We start from the raw sequence: 18,132 nt of genomic DNA, 5'->3' as shown, positions 1-18,132 counted from the left end.
ACCACTATTATGTACTCCTAAGTGAGAAGGATGAAGCGTGATATACATTCAGTTTGGTCTAAACCATGTGAAACAAATTATTGCTTTATAATAAACCACTAGTTATTGAAACTGAAAGCCTGGCATTTTGTTGATACTAAATAAAGTCAGAAAATACATGTAGATCAGGCAGCACATGGAGAACTGAAACAACAATCCTGTCACATGCCAAATCCAGCTCCACAGCTGGGGCTTTACAATTCAGAAAACAGTGAATTCATATCAATGACAGACTTATTTGTCAACATAAGTAACCCTAACTTAAGATATATCAGGCTACACAGAGTACCTTTTGATGATAGTATCTTTTTAAAAGTACAGCTTAAAGCTTCAAAAAAATTCACTCCCATTGAATTAAGTTTTCCAAACACCTTAGAATCTTAGCCAAAAGTATCTACTTGGTGTACACAAAAACTTCTACATGCAGGAAATACATTTATGAAACATATGAGTACATATTTCAAGCTCTTGCAAATTTTAACCAGTTCAATAATCTGAAAGAAACTACTAGAAAAATCTAGAAAGGGTGAAAAAATGAGGGTTTTACTGTGTACTGAAAAGTACATGCAATCAACAAAATGGATACATATACCTTCAATTAAGGATGAGAAAATAAAGCTAATTTAGTCCATCATGTTTAAAAAGCAGCATTATGCAAGCTAACACTTGATTAAAACCAAACAAGTTTATCTGACACCAAAACATCTCCAAATCTTCACAATAGTTGCTTTCAAATTTTTTTTTTTACATAGAGGAGATGCCTAATTCCAAGCAGAAACTAGGCCTCACTATAGGACAGATCCTGGGTTGCGGGACGGGGCATACCTTATATTCCCCAAACCCGCCTAATCATTGTATTATTTCCTACAGATAAGATTTTCTCTCTGCCCCATCCCTACCAACTCTCCCCTCTCTTGGCTTCAGAATCATTATACAAAATTCAAATATCCAATAAAAAATACATTTGCAAATTAAACAATAAATGATTCAAGATACAAATAGAATTATTGAATTCAATCACCAAAATCACCCCTTTGCATACTTACAATGTAGTATTGTGGAAGACGGGTAAGTCTGACAAACAGCTTATTCTTAGAAAGGTTTCCTATGGGATGAGTTGAATAATTGGACAGCTGCAATGTTTCACTGGTTATTGTAGGCAGGTGTTTTATAGATTGTTTGCAACGCTGCTGTCCAAGCCAAAACCTTAGTTTAAAAGAGATCATCCACATCACAAAATCAGACTTCTGATTAACTGTGTGCTACTGTTTTACAAATAGATTATTAAAACCCACTAAAAAACCAATTAATATATGAAACTTAACTGAACTACTAAAAGGACATATGACCATAATGATGAATCATTTCTCTAATCTTGTACTGGACCACTAATTTTAGTTTAAAGAGTTTAAGCTGCAGTGTGAATGACCTTAATTAGTTATAAGGTAGAATCCACTAGTATTAAGGCTGAGAAAGTATCAGTTTATTATAGGAGATGAAAGATCTCCTGTGGTTTATAAGACAACACAAACTAATCTCAACATCTTTTATAAAATGCCTGAAGTGTTTATAAACCAAAATAGAACAATAAATAAATATAAAAGTATCTCATTTTCCTGGTTATCACTGGAGATCTCCAGTTCCAGTTTTTATCCTGCTCGTATAAAAGTGATGGGTATGTCTAGCAGGTGCCAGTAAGTGTTCATTACCTTCCTCTCTCAGTTAAGCCACTAGATTTCTTTGTTGCTTTTACTGTAGTACCCCTCTCATTCCTTTTATCTGGTTATCTATCCTAGAGACCAATATCATATTAACATGTGTAAAAGGTAAAATGATAGGTACACAAACTCACTGATCCACCATGAGACAACTAAAAAAGTAAGAATACACATTTAGAAGCTTTTCATAGCAATATAACAATGCCACAACATCCAAGCTCATGATCAGTTGGCTTGTCTTACATAACAGGGTACAGACCATTTTGGGTGCTGTTGCATTTGAGTGATGAGCTACGTGTGATACAAAGTGCGTGCTAGCTCTGTGCAGTAAGAAGAAGTGAAGTGAACTGAAGTCGCTCAGTCGTGTCCGACTCTTTGCGACTCCATGGACTGTAGCCTATCAGGCTCCTCCGTCCATGGGATTTTCCAGGCGAGAGTCCTGGAGTGGGTTGCCATTTCCTTCTCCAGGGGATCTTCCTGACCCAGGAATCGAACCCAGGTCTCCCGCATTGCGGGCAGACGCTTTACCGTCTGAGCCCCATAGTTAATGTGTAATATTTTAAAAACAGTTTGAAAACTATTACCCCAAAAATGTATAAAATCTGAAAACTGCTTTTTTATACTGAAAAACAAATTTAACTATAGCTTCACAGGATCAATTGCTAGAACTATTAATAAAGGAATGACGATAAATTTTTTAAATATACCAAAACATACTTCATTTTGGAAGACAGTTAAAAACAAATACCCTGAACTTGCCAAAATTGCTTTCAAATCTCTACTTCCAGTCTTATCAACATATTTTGTGAGACTGGTATCTCTACTATGTATGTTATTTTTAAAAAAACACAGAAACATTTAAGATAAACATTATCTCCTTTAATTATCATCACCAATCCAACTTAGATTAGTTACAACAAACCAGAAGCTCTTTTGCCACATTAAAAATTCTAAATATATTACAAGTATAATATATACAAATTATAAACATGAATAATAAATGCAAGATATTCTTTCAGAGCACATAAGGAATTGCTATTTCACTCAACTTTTTTGTTATGACTTTGTGGAACAGAAAGATTAAGTGATGAGTAACTTGTCTATACATGTGTACTTTCAATGAAAAACGTACAGATTTTGAATTTTTTATTATTTTTTGTTCTGACCTTATTTATTGCAATGCAATTTTATGACTGTTGACTCTAATAAAAAATTGGGGCTTATATTTTGAACATGTTTTTTCATCTCTTTTTTCCTAGATTTTGTTTTAAGTGAATATTATTTTAAAAATTAATCACATGAACAGATGCCCAATACTAATAGTCCCTAGAAAATATAAATTAAAACCACAGTCATACCTCGTCATACTCACTAGGGTGGCTATGGTCAAAGACAGTAACAAAGGCTGACAAGGATGTAGAGAAATGGAAACCCTCATACACTGTTTGATGTGACTGTAAAATGGTACAGTTACTTTGGAAACTAGTATGGTAGCTTCTTAAATAATTCCACTCCTAGTGGAATGCAAAGTGCACACATATATTTGCACATGAATACTCACAGCTGCATTATTCATAAGAGTCAAAAAGTGGAAGCAATTCAAATGTCCATCAAACGATGACTGAATAAATAAACGGTGGCCTAGTCATACCATGGAATGTTAGTTAAGCATAAAAAGGAATGAAGAATTGGTACATGCTTCAACATGGTTGAATCTGGAAACATTACGCTAAATCAAAGAAGCCAGTCACAGAAGACCACATACTTTATGATTCCATTTTTATGAAATGTTCAGAAGGGGAAAATCTACAAAAACAGAAAGCAGATTCATAGTTGCCTGGGGTGAGGCTGGGAATGGGGATTAACTGTAAATGAGCATCTTTTTGAGGCAATAGAAATGTTAAGTGTTCTGAGACTGGATTGTGGTTATGGCTGTTACAAAACTCAGTAAATTTATGACAAGACATTGAATGGTACACTTAAAACAATTGAGGTTTATGCTATGCAAATTTTATTTCAATAAAGTTATTTCAAAAAATTAATGTCCCATGATAGATTAGTGATAAACTGATCAAAGATCATCTGAGAGGCATTATAAGTGACAGACCTTTCCTATAAATAATGTAAGTTTAAGTACAGGTACATATTTGATAAGTTTAAAGCTTTAGGGACTTGATGTCTTTGGTTTTAGGCTATATTTCTACTAGCTGGAACTGCCCAACAACCTCAAATTATGCAAGATGTGAACTATTAAGACTTAAGTATTAAAATCCCACTGAACAGTCTGCCCCACCCCCACCACACCATTTGCCAGTTTGGTTTTAATCTCTGATATTTATTTTTATTCCTTGGAATTCTGTTTTACTGATTTGAAGAGTCTATTAGAGTTGCCATAATGATACCTTTGTGTACCAGGGTGGTAATGAAACCTCAAACAATTATCTCTAGCATCATTTTCAATTTTATTTAGTGTAGCAGTCTGAAGCATTCAAAGAATTCTGAGACAAACTGAATGAAGCAGACGACTACTCTGAAAGTATCAGCTGGTCGATTCATACCATGAAGATTATCCTAGGAAGAATCTACTGCACAGAACACTAGATACAATAAAATTCATTGTGTAAGTGATTTGCAGAGTGCTTATACAGGAGATAACATGACAAGGAATCAAAGTTGAGTGTCATGCCCTTCATACCTATATTTGCTTTCGAGAGGAATTTGATATGAAGCACTGCCATCTCAGACCTAATTCAAGAAAATTTAGATTCTAAGTACCAAAAGGGGCTCAAGTTTCACATCATAAATATTAAGGATAGTGGCTGACCAAGAATAATGATGGGGAAGAAAATGTATCTTGTCAAAGTAAGTTTCCATTTTTAGTTCTGAGCTAAATAAATAGCCTTACTTAAGTTGTTGAATCCAAGGAATGATCCGTTTCATATCATCATTCACAGACTTCTCCATGTCATCCAGTGTGGCTTGGTCTATAGCATAAAGTACTTCATTAATTAATGGCTTACACGAGACACAAGATATCCAGGTAACCCAAAATTTAAATGAAAGTTACTGTTTCAGGCAGAAAGTAGTGTTATTTTAAGTTAGAGAAAAGCTAAATGATAATGCATTATGAGGCATAAATTAATCTAATTTGTTTTCCGTCTTTAATTTTTAGGGAGAGTTATAGTTAAGATAATTAATAGCAAGTGTACATTAGCAGGAAGAATGAGTAACAAATACATTAAATTATTTGCCCATATTTTAATTACCCAAACTCTTAGTCTAGTTAGTTAACATTATAAATGTGTATGTATTTAAAACTCATAGTATCACTAGACTTAGAATTTTAAAAATTATAAAAACTATAAAACTTCATTAAAATGTTTATTTATTAAACACAAATGATCTCTGGCATAAGCAAGAGCTGTTGGTTGAAGATTAGCTTGCTAAATAAGCAAGAGCTGTTGGCTGAAGATTAGCTTGCTATATGTCACTTAGAATTTTTAATGACATGAGAAAATGCTAATAATAGAATGCTGAATAGAATGCTAGATTTCTAATTTAATAAAATAGATATGCAACAAGCAACAAAAGTTTACTGTATACACAGGGAACTATAGTCAATATCTCATATTAACCTATAATGGAAAATAATTTCAAAAATAATACATGTGTAAATGTATAACTAAATCACCTTGCTGTGCACCTGAAACACTAAGTCAACTATACTTCAATAAAATACTTATATTCAGAAAAGGAATGTTGAACAAAAAGCAAAATATAAAATGATTTCAACTAAAAACAAGTAGAGAAAAAATTAGAAGAGCACTGCTATGGGCTGAATTGTGTGCGTGCTCTGTCAGTCGTGTCTCACTCTGTGACCCCATGGACTGTAGCCTGCCGGGCTCTTCTGTCCATGAGATTTCCCAGGCAAGAATGCTGGAGTTGGTTGCCATTTCCTTCTCCAGGGGATCTTCCTGACTCAGGGATTGAATCTGCATCTCCTGCATTGGGAGGTGGATTCTTTACCACTGAGCCACCTGGGAAGTCCATGGACTTCCTCCCAAATTCATATGTTGAAGCCCTACCTCCTAATGTGATAGTGTTTAGAGGTGGAGCCTTTGGGAGATAATTAGGTTTGGATAAGGTCATGAGGGTGGGGCCCTCATATAAGATTAGTGCCCTTATAGAGACACCAGAGAGCTTGCTCTCTCTCTCTCTCTTCCTGCCATGTGAGGACACAGCAAGAAGGCTGACAACTATAAGCCAGGAAGAGAGCTCTTACCATAACTTGACCATGCTGGCAACCTTATCTCATACTTCCAATCTCCAAAACTGTGAGAAAATAAATTTCTGTTGTTTAAGTCACCCATTCTGTGGTTCTCTGTTATGGCAGCCTGAGCTAAGACAAGCATACATCCCTTAAAAACAATGATTACCAACAGGCAACTGTTCACTGCTTCTCTCATTTTTACACATTTAGTTTTTCTACTTATATGAGTATGTACTATTTTAATTATCAAGAAAACCATTAAAGTTTTGAAGAACAATTTCCTAACATGTCACTTATCATTTAGCCATCATAAATGTGATGTAATTCAAAGTAGTGAGGCCAGTTTTTCCCACGAGCAGTTCATAGAAAAATCTATCTTTATAGCCATGTAATATAACCAGAAAGGATTTTTATTTTCATAAATCTGGCTTAAAACTAATTTCAAATGGGAAATGTGCTAACATATTCAAGAATACTATATCATTAGCAACACAAAACCCCTAAGTTTCCAGTGTTTCATCATTTCAGAACACCAACTTGGTAACAGAAAATGCCAGAAATCAAATTTCAATTTCTATTGTGTTTAAGCCAGAAAAAAAAATTCTTTCCTCCAGGATTCTGTATTCAAGTCATCTTGAGACATTTATACTATCATAAATTTGTTCTTCAGTCACAAATGACATTAGATTGTAGTCTTCTCCATGACACCCAACTATTAGTGGTAAAACAGTTAATCTAAGAAAAGATCAGCCATCAACATTATTACTTTTACATAAGAGAAACAACATGAATGGACTTCATATTGGGAAGTTTAACTTCTTGTACAAGAGAGTTAAAATGGGCCCCAAGGAACAGACACCAGTCAGTTATTTCTTCCATATCTACTTTCTATATACTGTTTATACCACCCTTCCCAATACCTAATGGCAAAAATTTTTATTCTGCTTTTGTTAAAAATATTTTTCTTTATACTGAGTGAGTCTATCATTTAGTAACTTACCAAGTCCATAAAGCATCAACTGGAACATTCCAGAATGCAAATCGACAAAAATATGTAGACACTCTGAATTACCACAGGGCTCCAAGATGGGAACAACAAGAGCTGGAAGTGCAGTCTCTATGGAAGCTGCAAAATTAAAAATTAATTATATTTCTATCTGAATATTTCCCCCCCAAAAAATATATATATATTTCTCAGCAAGTAGAAACAAACCAACTACTGAAATGTTCTGAATGTTAGAGAAAAGACATAACTTTGCTAACCTAGATTAGTACTATTATGTCAATTAATAACTCAAAGGAAGAATGTAACCTACAAGGTGACCTGAAACAAACATACCCATCCCAAATACTATAGCCAAAAAAAAAACCCCTCCAAGATTCCTTTAGAAAGGTTAAAATAGCTAACGAAAATTTAACCTTATCAATGAGGTGTGTTCTAGCTTTGCTTTCAGTCAGTAATTACGAATAAGCTAATTTTAAGGATTTTCTTTTTGATATGTGTGCTTCATTGCTCAGTCGTGTCTTTGCAACCCCATGGACTGTAACCCACCAGGCTCCTCTGTCCATTCTCCAGGGGATTCTCCAGGCAAGAATACTGGAGTAGGTTGCCATGCCCTCCTCCAGGGAATCTTCCCAACCCAGGGATTGAACCCAGGTCTCCTGCATTGCAGGCGGATTCTTTACCATCTGAGCCACCAGGGAAGTCCCTTTTTGATATAGTGGGGGAAAAAAGTTGTTTGGTAAATAAAGTATATTTCATTCACAACCTAAATATTTTTAATGCCATTCTTCATAAAGAGATTTTTCTGGCAATTAGGGCCCATATATTTAAAAAACATTTGAAAGCTATTAAGCATTATTTATTATATAGGACAAAGTTTTTTCAAGTTATTTATGTACCTCATTTTCAAGTCACAGATAAAATAAGAACAGAGGCAAACTACTAAACACAAATTCCCAATACTCATTCTAGAGTTTCAAAGTATTTCCACCAGGCCCAATTAACTTTCTCCTTAATCTCACAAGTTAACATAACAAAATCCAGTAGGGAAGCAAAGTACCAAAAGCACACCCACCGTGTGCTAATCAGACTGATGACCTGCCAAAGGAATAGGCTCTCCTGGTTACCACATTCCTCTAGAACTACAGTGCAGAAGGCAGGCAGGCAGGGAGGAGAGTGGTAATGTAGGCTCAGCCTTTCACCAGGGTGACTTCTCTATGCTACTTCATTAAAGAAGGGCAAAGACATCTTCCTGTCTACACCATGGGTTCTCAGGAAGAAGCAATGACAAGCTTGTAAGGGTGCTTTGAAAAGCAAAGTGCTCAATAATATACATTATCTGTATTCCTTTCTGAACCAAAGGAAAAAACCAAAACCTCCCGCTATATAGTCTGCAACAAGTAAAATGGGAGGTGTTGCCATTGGTGCTGTCTATACAAATTACTAAAGCAAAAAAGATTGCAGGAAACATATTTAATCAGATGAAAACTAACTGCTTTCAAGTATATCTAATGTATTTGCATACAAGTCTTTAACATGCAGGTCCAGCTTAACTCTCACCTAAAACAAAAACAAAAAAACAGGACAGAAAGGCACAAACAGGAATTTCTTTTACAATATTCTATATTCAGATTAACGTGAAAAATTTTAAAAGTGCTTACAGACTTGAAGCAGACTTGCTGATTTTTAAAACACATCTGTATGTCTTAAATCCTAATAAGTTAGGAAGGTATTCTTTAAAGCAAAACTATTTTTAAAGTGTAGTAATAGAGTAAAACTAACTCTTGACAATTGGGATAACAATGATAATTTCAATCTAATTAACAAAATTAAATATTTTTGAAACAACAGGGAATCAGAGAAGAATACAGAGAACACAGTCCAAAAGATATTAATAGAAAATATGTTCATATGTATCTCTGAACATATTTTATGGTTACCAGTGTCTGTATTTTTCTTTACAGAAAATACTGATAAAATACGTTAAGGCCCTGAGCATTTAAAGGCTACAGGTTTTAACGGAGAAACTTATAAAGAAACAATTAAAGGCTGTGCAAGATAACCAGGCTGCACACTACTTTTTCCTGCAGCAGGAATATACACACATCTCCTCTTTCATTTCTCCCTGTTTACTGAGGACAAGAGGAATGGACCAATAGATAGTAATACAAAGTGGGAAAACTAAGAGAAGCAATTAAGCCCCATTAGGAATTGCTGTGTGTGGTTCACAGCTTCTGAAACTCATCTCGAGACCCTGAATCTGGCACTGACAGAGGACAACTCGAGGGAGAGCATCCTGGTTTCCTCGAGTCAGGTGATGCTGAGAAGGAGCCGCAGGACAAGTTACCTTTAGTGCCTTACATTGCCTTTTAAAAATTTCTCTCCCAAAGTCTTGCCTACTCTCCCCTAAGACTATCTCACCCCTATCTCCCACCCTCAAGAAACCACACACTACCCCTTGGGCTATGCAAAACCTGCAGTCTGTGCTCTCTCTAGCCCTTTCTTGAAATGCTCCATTCTCTGAGCGACTAATTTCCTCGCGTATCCTAGTGAGGAGCTGGAAGAAAAGACAGCTAATGAAGGGTTACTGCACGAAGAGATTCCCAGAACAGACTATGGCCCCTCGTCCCAGCAAAGGATCTGACTAAAGCATGCTTTCCCATCACAAAAGCGATCAAGTGAGGTTATGCTGTGTATAAATGCGTGAACGTGAATCAAAAAAAAAAAAAACAACTTAAAGCATATGTCCTAAAATGGTGAGTCAGCAGACCTTTTCCGCATTTCCAGAACTGCTCTGATTCAAGTAGGACTGAGGGGCCCAACCTCACATGCAAGATCCTCCCTCTCCTCCAAAACTTAAGTCTCCAAAGCACCCTTCTCTAACACTGAGGACTCAACAGACTCACGGGGCTTGAAAACCACTGCTATAGCACACTCCTACTAGAATCAGAGATTCAGGAAGAGCCTGGAGTAACACCCTCAAATACAGATGAGGAGAATGAGGCCCAGAGAATTTAAGTGACTTGTTCAAGAGCACATGAGCAGCTATACCAACATCTTCTGACTACTCAAGCAGTGATATTGCTACAAAGTGCCACTCAAGAAAAATCTTCACAACTTCCTTGAAAAACACACAAAATTATTCCCAGATAAACACATTTTCAGAGTTCAGTTTTCAAAGTAATTTAAATATCCCCCAGGCAATCATACTGAGCTTTTTTTTAACTTACTAAGCCTTGTTTACAGATGATACTAAAGTAAACCAGAGCCTATCAAAAGATCATAAACCCCAAATTTCTACAATCCCAATGATACTATTTTGAAAAAATTGAAATTAAAATTAGAAAAATTAAGACTGTGAAAATACTATGGGCACAAGGTAATACCACTCAAAAACAATTGGGGGTTGGGATAGTAAATGTTCTCATCATGATACTGGAAACTGTATTCCTGGAATGAAAACACTTACTTTCTAAATGACTGACCGTTCGTCTCCTAACGCTCTGAATATACTAGGTAATTAGAAGATTTTTCACTCTGTGTACACCTGTATTTCTTATTTTGAACTCTGTTGATATATTACCAATTTAAAAAAATTATTTTGAAGACATGGGATAAATTTAGCTTCATTTCAAGAGGCATATTTTATAAACACATTATAAATATTTGCAAAGCTGCCTTATTAACCTTTTAGAAGAAAAATTGGAAGCATGAGATTCATATTAAAATGTTAAGTTAGCTTCTGTTTCAATAGGGAAGTTTTAAGCAGAGTCAATATGCATACATTTCAAAAATAAGGTCAAGCTAAATGAGAAAGAAGTAAGGAGAAAATTAGGACAAGCTTGATAGATCATAAATTAAAAGGCAGAAATGCCCAGCTTTTACAACAAAATCAATACATCAGGGAAAAAAGTCATTTAAAAAAAGACTCTTCATAAAATAAAAGCAGATGCTAATTTAAACAAAAGAAAGCCATGCATGCTAAGTTGCTTCCCGTCAAGCTCCTCTGTCCATGGGATTCTCCCGGTAAGAACACTAGAGTGGGTTGCCATGCCCTCCCTCCAGGGGATCTTTCCTATCCAGGGATTGAACCCACATCTCTTTATGCCTCCTGCACTGGCAGCTGGATTCTTTACCGCTAGGGCCACCTGGAAAGCCCCAGAAATGTCAATTTAAAAGAACCTACAGTTTTCATTAGCATTGACGCCTCTAAGAATGGCCTTCAGTTCCTGAAGCTTCTGATGAGCTCGTGCATGGACACTGTCAATCAGGAGTTTTTCTATTGATAAATGATCAATCTGCATAAACAAGAACAGAATCGTTATGTACAATTCGAACATTTTTACTTTAAAAGTCTGAGAGTAGATTACTATGCTTCAAGATACTTCCTTTTAGAATCACAGTGATGAAGTGTTAACCGATAAAAGAAAGCAAACTTAAAACAATGGTACTGATAGCTTAAAGTCTATAGTTAACATCTGGCAAGTATAGATCAAGACACTGTTAATCATAGTTATTATAGTGATTAAACGGCAGATCTTAACAAAAATTAAAATGGTGATCTGATCTAAATTAAAAAATTTGAAAGAATATCTTAAAAATTATACCTTACCATATTAGATGTTAAAACAACCACAACAAACCTACCAGCATAACATTCATTTAAAATAAGTTTCATAAAGGGTTTTAGGAACCATTAGATATTTTAAAGCATTTATGCTAAAAGCTTAAGTAGAAATAAGTTACGTTATATTCATTTAATCAAGCCAATATTAAAATATATTGAGTTCTTTTACCTTCATGGCTCTTTCTACTAATTTGGAATCAGAAGCTGGCAAAGGAGGATCATGAAAAATCTGTAAAGGCTTGGAGGCATCATTCTCATCAATTTTAATTGTAACTTTGTGAACAGATGCTGTCCCTGTTTTTCTCCCAAGAACCTGTTGACTAAAGAGAAAAAGAATATTAAGAATTTTTTCCAACAATCTGTTAACTTCTGGAATAAAAGAGATTCTACTGTGCACCTTATCCGAAGTCTAGAACATGGCAGGCCCTCACTCTTTGTTGAGGGAATATTAATATTGGGAAGACAGCTATTCTGTAATCCAACACAATATGATCTACATTAAAAAAAATACACATAGAATTAAAAACACATATACACATTAAAAAAATCACCAAACAAAACAAACTGTCTCTAAGTGGTGCCTATTCACCTCTGATTCCTTTACAGAAAATGAAAACCAAGCAAAGTTCAAATGCAGAATAGAAGATTATAAGTCTGATAACTGACCTTCCCCAAAAGTTTGTAAAAAGGACAATTCAAAATATAACATTGTGACTGGCAAGGATTTTTAAAAAATGATACCCAGTAATTTAACCTACTGGTCTGTTAGTAATCTGGTTTGAAGCCAGAGTAATCTAATCTTTTAAGAATAGTAAGTTTTAGTACAAACAGACAAATATCTACATATTTAAAACATGCCATGTTCTAAGAAAGGTGCTAATTATGGATGTCCTATGTGGTTTATGATACCATGGGACCTTACCATACAAATTCAGATTGCTAGATATACAGAAAATCAGATGCATGAGAGAAAAGGAGAAACAAAGATTATTTACAGTCATTGCATGACCCCAGAATCAAGTTTACTTACTTCCAAACTGAGAGGGAGAGGCACTTTCCTGCATGATACCTTTCCACCTGTACAAGGTCTCCCCACCTCTCTCGGATTAACATTAGAGTTTGAGAATGTAGCACTTCCAACTGAAGTGATAAGCAGAAAGAATCTGATGGATCTCATTAAGCAAATCTAATTTATTACTACAACAGCCAAAGAAGTATAAGCAAACTTCATATAACAAACGCTCTATTCCCCAAAAGTTGACCATTTTATTTCTCCAGTGATGTATGTGTGCAATTTGGGACATAATTTTAGAAAAAGGCTTTACATTTAATTTTGAACCAATATAAACAAAACATAAGGTCCAGGTTACCCCTTAATTCATCATAGTTTAGAGAATATGGGTAGACCAAATAGTACTATTTTTTCTCTCCAAAGAGTACTATTTCTACCTCATTATTTAAAATTTTTACCTGCAAAGTCAAGAGTAAAATGAAAAGCTTTGTTCAAAAAAAAAAAAGATCTACCATTATTCTTTACACTGGCCAGTTCCCAAGCCCCATTTCCACCCTGAAAGGGTAAGGGAGAGAGTTTAAGCTGCTCCAGTTCAGGACTAGAGGCAAATGGAAACGTGTGTGCTGAGGGGTGTTGTTGTTTAGTCACTTAGTCGTGTCCGACTCTCGTGCGACCCCATGGACTGCAGCACACCAGTCTCCTCTGTCCATTGGATTTCCCAGGCAAGAATACTGGAGTGGGTTGCCATTTCCTCCTCCAGGGGATCCTTCTGACCCAGGGATGGAACCCACATCTCCCACACTGGCAGGTGAGTTCTTTACCACTGAGCCACCAGGGAAGTGTGTTGGCAGTGGAGGGATAATTCTTCACGAATACAGGGCTCAAATTTCAGAAGGATACGCAGGCAGTTGTACATGTCCTGAAGAGGTTTCTCATCAGCAAAGAGCCTAGATTGTACCAGTTGATGGATAAAGTTGATCTGCATACTATGAACCAAGGCTCGTCCATCTTCCATTGGCGGGAAAAAAGAAGGCAGTTATTCAGAAAAGTGTCCAGACTGTGTCATAGACCAACTAAGGAAAAGTATACTCACTAACGATAAGTTAAAAAAAAACCCTGAAATTATCTATGTATGAATATTACTGATTATACTATAGAAACACTGAAACCTTTGTGGTTAGTAGGGAGTTATGAGTATCGTAAAATCTGTTTCAAATTACAGGATAAATTGTTAAACACATGTATTATTCTGCAAGAATGTATCAATAACACAAAAACATCCAACATTTAAATCAATACTTATGATTTAAATCAGTATTTATGATTTACCTCCTGTTTCCTTATCCTCAACTAGAATTTCTAGCTTGAGAAGACGCCATGGAACATCAGGGTCATCTCCCATCACAGTCAAGGTGGCTTCAAATTCTCCTTCAACTCGAAACTTCACTCGGCCATTTGCTTTTAGAAGAAGAAGGAGAAGTCTACTTTGCTAGAAAATAAGCAGCCTCCTCCTGCTAACCTAGAATTTTTCAGTCTTGCTCACAAGAAATCTTAAATAGATTGAAGATTCTTTCATAAGTGTTCAAACAATTCAGTATTTCCTGCATTAACAGTAGCCAGCTTCCAGGTCATCAAGAAATCAAAGGCAACTCTTCTAAACATCAAGGAACAATACTGAGGCTCAACCCTAGGACCCAGGCTCTCCTCCAGCCCCAGGTGATCTTGCCCTCTTCTCAGCTTCAAATACCAGCACTGTATTTCCAGATACAGTGAAATGACATGGCACAAATTACAGTTTTAAACACCACCAAGATTGTAGGTAAAGACTTCATAATGATATTTTAAAAGATAAAACTCCCAAAAGCTGATTTTAAAAATATTCTAACAAGTCAATTCTTTAAAAATATATTCCAAGCACATACCAACTGTAAGATTTGCTAACTGAGGAGGAAGATCCGTGGTTACAAGCCGATGTCTAAGAATCTGGTTCAGCTGGTGAAGTGTAGCTTGTTTCTCAATTTTTGTAATTGGGTCTGGAGGAATAATTTTATCCTACAAAAGTGTTCAAGTGATTTAGAAATAATGTACAAAGAGACATAATTTTTACCTGCGCCTGCCCTAACACAGTACTTTCTTACCTTACCCGAGAGAATCTCAACACTCATTTCTGCAGTCTACATCCAATAATAATGACCATTACTATCATGTATTAGAGTGTCAATGATTCCACCAGTCGCCTGGCTAAGATAACAATGCAACACAATCTTCTTCATGCTCTATTTATGAAACCAACTTAATGTCACTAGATTTCTACCACTTCCTAGAAGTATAAAATACAATAGCACTGAGTGAATAAACAACTGCAACAGATTTTATAAAAGACACTTCCAAAAAGCAACAGTGTGCCCTATTTTCACATCTGAAATAGATGTCACCTTCACAATTCTGTTCACCCTCACCTAAATGAATACATAACTCATTTTGATAGCTACTCATGTTCTGGCTCCAATTTGTTTCAACATCTCCCCTCCCCCAAATTTTAATGAGAGAAAAAACAAACTACATGAAATATTTATTTTAAAACAGAGAACAGTTTTTTTTGGCGGGGGGGACTGGGCTACTTATTAATATTCTAGAATCTAATGCCAAAGCCTTCAATTTGGGGGGGATGGGAACACACTTACCCTGATGCAGGTTGGCAGCCGTGGATAAGACCCAGTAGTCAGTACATCAATAGCATATGGGATGGCAAAACTAGGCAGGCGTGCATGGACCAGGGCATCTCTAGCTAACGAGGCCAGGCGATCAGCAGTGTCCACAAACAGGATGGCTTGCTGGTCTAAGAAGCTTGAGATCATCTTTAAAGCAAAAGGTAATCGCATTAAGCTTCCTTGAAAACTAGCCACCTTTCACTTTATATATCATTTATTGATTCCAAAGTAAACCTTAAGAAATAATATAGCTTTTCCATACGTCAAAATATTTCATCAAAAAATTTTCCACTAATTTGAGGAAAGAAGAAATAGTTTTAAAAATCAGTAATTTTCTATCAATTTAAATAAAAGGTTTCCCAATTCATTTCTTCATCCTTAACATTACACATACATATGACAAGTCAGGGAAAATAAATAGAATGAAATGCTTTTTCTCTTACAGATTTCTAGAGTTGACTGGTAATAAAGTAGATATAAATGCATGGACTCCTGGACCCAGACTGCCTTGGTCTCAATTTTAATTCTGCAATTTATTAGCCCTGTAACCTTGGACAAGTTACTTTCTCTCTGTGCCTCCGTTTTTTCAATATAAAATGGAGATGGTTTTCTCCCTCTCATAAGGTTGTTCTGAGGATTAAGAGTTTATGCCTATGAAACCTTTAGAACAATGCCTAGAACATATAAAACACTCAGTAAACATTGCCCATTATGAGATCTAGGCCAACTTCATGCCCGATACAGAAAACCTTTCCATCAGTTCTCTACTCAATGCATTTCACAAGTGTGCCTAAGCTAACGAGTTCATCCAGAAGCTGAAAACTAATTCCTTTTGGAACAATATTTAAAAGTCTCTCATGTCTTTCAAATAGGGGAAGCCGCACTCTATCTTCAAGCTGAACATTGCAAACCATATCAATTAGTCTTCACATCTCCAAATTCCTGACTTACCATCCCTAGTCCACTGCTTGGAAATGGTCCAGTTTATCAGTGATCAACTTAAAATATGATATCCAGAATTAGTAACACATCAGGCTCACACAATGCCCTACATTTTCTCAGCATTCCCACACTTATTATCTGATTTTTACAACTCTAAGAAATAGACAAAAACAGTTAATTACCATCACCTTAGAGATGAAAAACTTGAGGCTGAGGTTTATACACTTGCTCAAAGATAGTCAATAATCAGAGAAGCTGGAACCAAAAACTTTTTTCTAACTCTTCAGTTAAGACCAGCACAGCCCTGTAGAAATGCTACCTTCCATGACTAGTAAAATGGGAGTCCTACAAATACCACCAACACTAACTTCTAACATCAGGAGCCATGACACTGTTACCACACAGCAACTTTGAAGTTAACTAAAAGGCCTTGATCTTCTGTGCATCAATCTCCTTCAAACAAGGTCCCCTTTCCCATCCTGAACCTGAAGCATGACTCTACTCTGATTTTAACATATTTAAAACCATTTTGAATCCTGCTTCTTTCAACTTCTGTTACTGTTACTTTCTGTTACTTCTGTTACTTTCAACTACTGTTAATCAGATTTAGGTCATCCCAAGTCTCCATTCACTCAGGACACTGTAAAAATGCTTAAGCCAAAGAATACTAAAGATTTCCCTCCAGGAAGATGTGCATCAACCCTCATGGGGTGTCACAGTTTATCCGGCCTACACTGCTCCACCTTAAATGTGGGTAATTAACGAAACTGTCTAAACGGCCCTGCTAGACTCAAACTAACCCAGCTGTATTTCTTTGACTTAGAAATCAAATTAATAAAAGTTAAGTTTTGAGTTACTTATTAAATAAGTGAATCCATATAGGTCCCTAATGATCACCATGTTCTTTTTTTTAAGTACTCACATACCAGCTTTTGATATGATTAATAATAAACTCCTTTATGGAGAAGGCAATGGCACCCCACTCCAGTACTCTCGTCTGGAAAATCCCACAGACAGAGGAGCCTGGTGGGCTGCAGTCCATGGGGTCGCTAAGAGTCGGAGACGACTGAGCGACTTCACTTTCACTTTTCACTTTCACGCATTGGAGAAGGAAATGGCAACCCACTCCAGTGTTCCTGCCTGGAGAATCCCAGGGACAGGAGAGCCTGGTGGGCTGCCGTCTATGGGGTCGCATAGAGTCGGACAAGACTGAAGCGACTTAGCAGCAGCAGCAGCAGCAGCAGCAGCAGCAAACTCTTTTAAAATTTTTAACTGAGCACCAAATAGACACTTCTCTAAGGAAAATATACAAATGACCAAAAGCACATGAAAAGATGTTCAATATCACTAGTCATCAGAGAAATGCAAACAAAAAACACAGTGAGGTGCCACTTCACACCTACTAGGATGGCTAGAACCAAAATGTCAGACAATAACAGGTGCTGGCATGGAGAAACTGGAACCCTCTTACATTGCTGATGGGAATGTAAAATGGTATAGACATTTTTGAAAATAGTCTGGCAGTTCCTCAAATGATTACTAAATGTAGTTACCATATGATCCAACCATTCCACTCCTAGGTATATACCCAAGAGAAATGAAAACACATGCCCACACAGGAACTTGTATATAAATGTTTATAGCAACACTATTCATAATAGCCCCAAACTGGAAACAACCTCAAAGTCCATTGATGGATGAATGATAAACAAAATGCAGTAGATCCATACAATTCAGCTATAAAAATGAAGTACGGATACACGGTACAATATGGAAGACCCTTGAAAACATTATGCTAAATGAAAGAAGA

General features: G+C 36.1%; 1 protein-coding gene across 1 annotated transcript in view; it reads right to left on the bottom strand.

Moving 5' to 3' along the window:
• Positions 1-18,132, bottom strand: part of MED14 (mediator complex subunit 14) — a 60,233-nt gene that overhangs the window by 31,582 nt on the left and 10,519 nt on the right. Inside the window, exons 4-13 of the mRNA XM_052663015.1 lie at positions 15,354-15,527; positions 14,592-14,721; positions 13,999-14,127; positions 13,570-13,677; positions 12,688-12,820; positions 11,827-11,977; positions 11,217-11,328; positions 7,028-7,153; positions 4,663-4,741; positions 1,086-1,245 (exon numbers count right to left, since the gene is read on the bottom strand). Of these exons, the coding sequence (XP_052518975.1) occupies positions 1,086-1,245; positions 4,663-4,741; positions 7,028-7,153; positions 11,217-11,328; positions 11,827-11,977; positions 12,688-12,820; positions 13,570-13,677; positions 13,999-14,127; positions 14,592-14,721; positions 15,354-15,527 (1,302 nt within the window). The remainder of the gene's footprint in view (positions 1-1,085; positions 1,246-4,662; positions 4,742-7,027; positions 7,154-11,216; positions 11,329-11,826; positions 11,978-12,687; positions 12,821-13,569; positions 13,678-13,998; positions 14,128-14,591; positions 14,722-15,353; positions 15,528-18,132) is intronic.

The sequence above is a fragment of the Budorcas taxicolor genome, chromosome X (genome assembly GCF_023091745.1).
Source record: "Budorcas taxicolor isolate Tak-1 chromosome X, Takin1.1, whole genome shotgun sequence".
NCBI classification, from domain to species: Eukaryota; Metazoa; Chordata; class Mammalia; order Artiodactyla; family Bovidae; genus Budorcas; species Budorcas taxicolor.
Note: the sequence above shows the minus strand (reverse complement) of the source record. Positions and strands in the feature narration are given on the sequence as shown.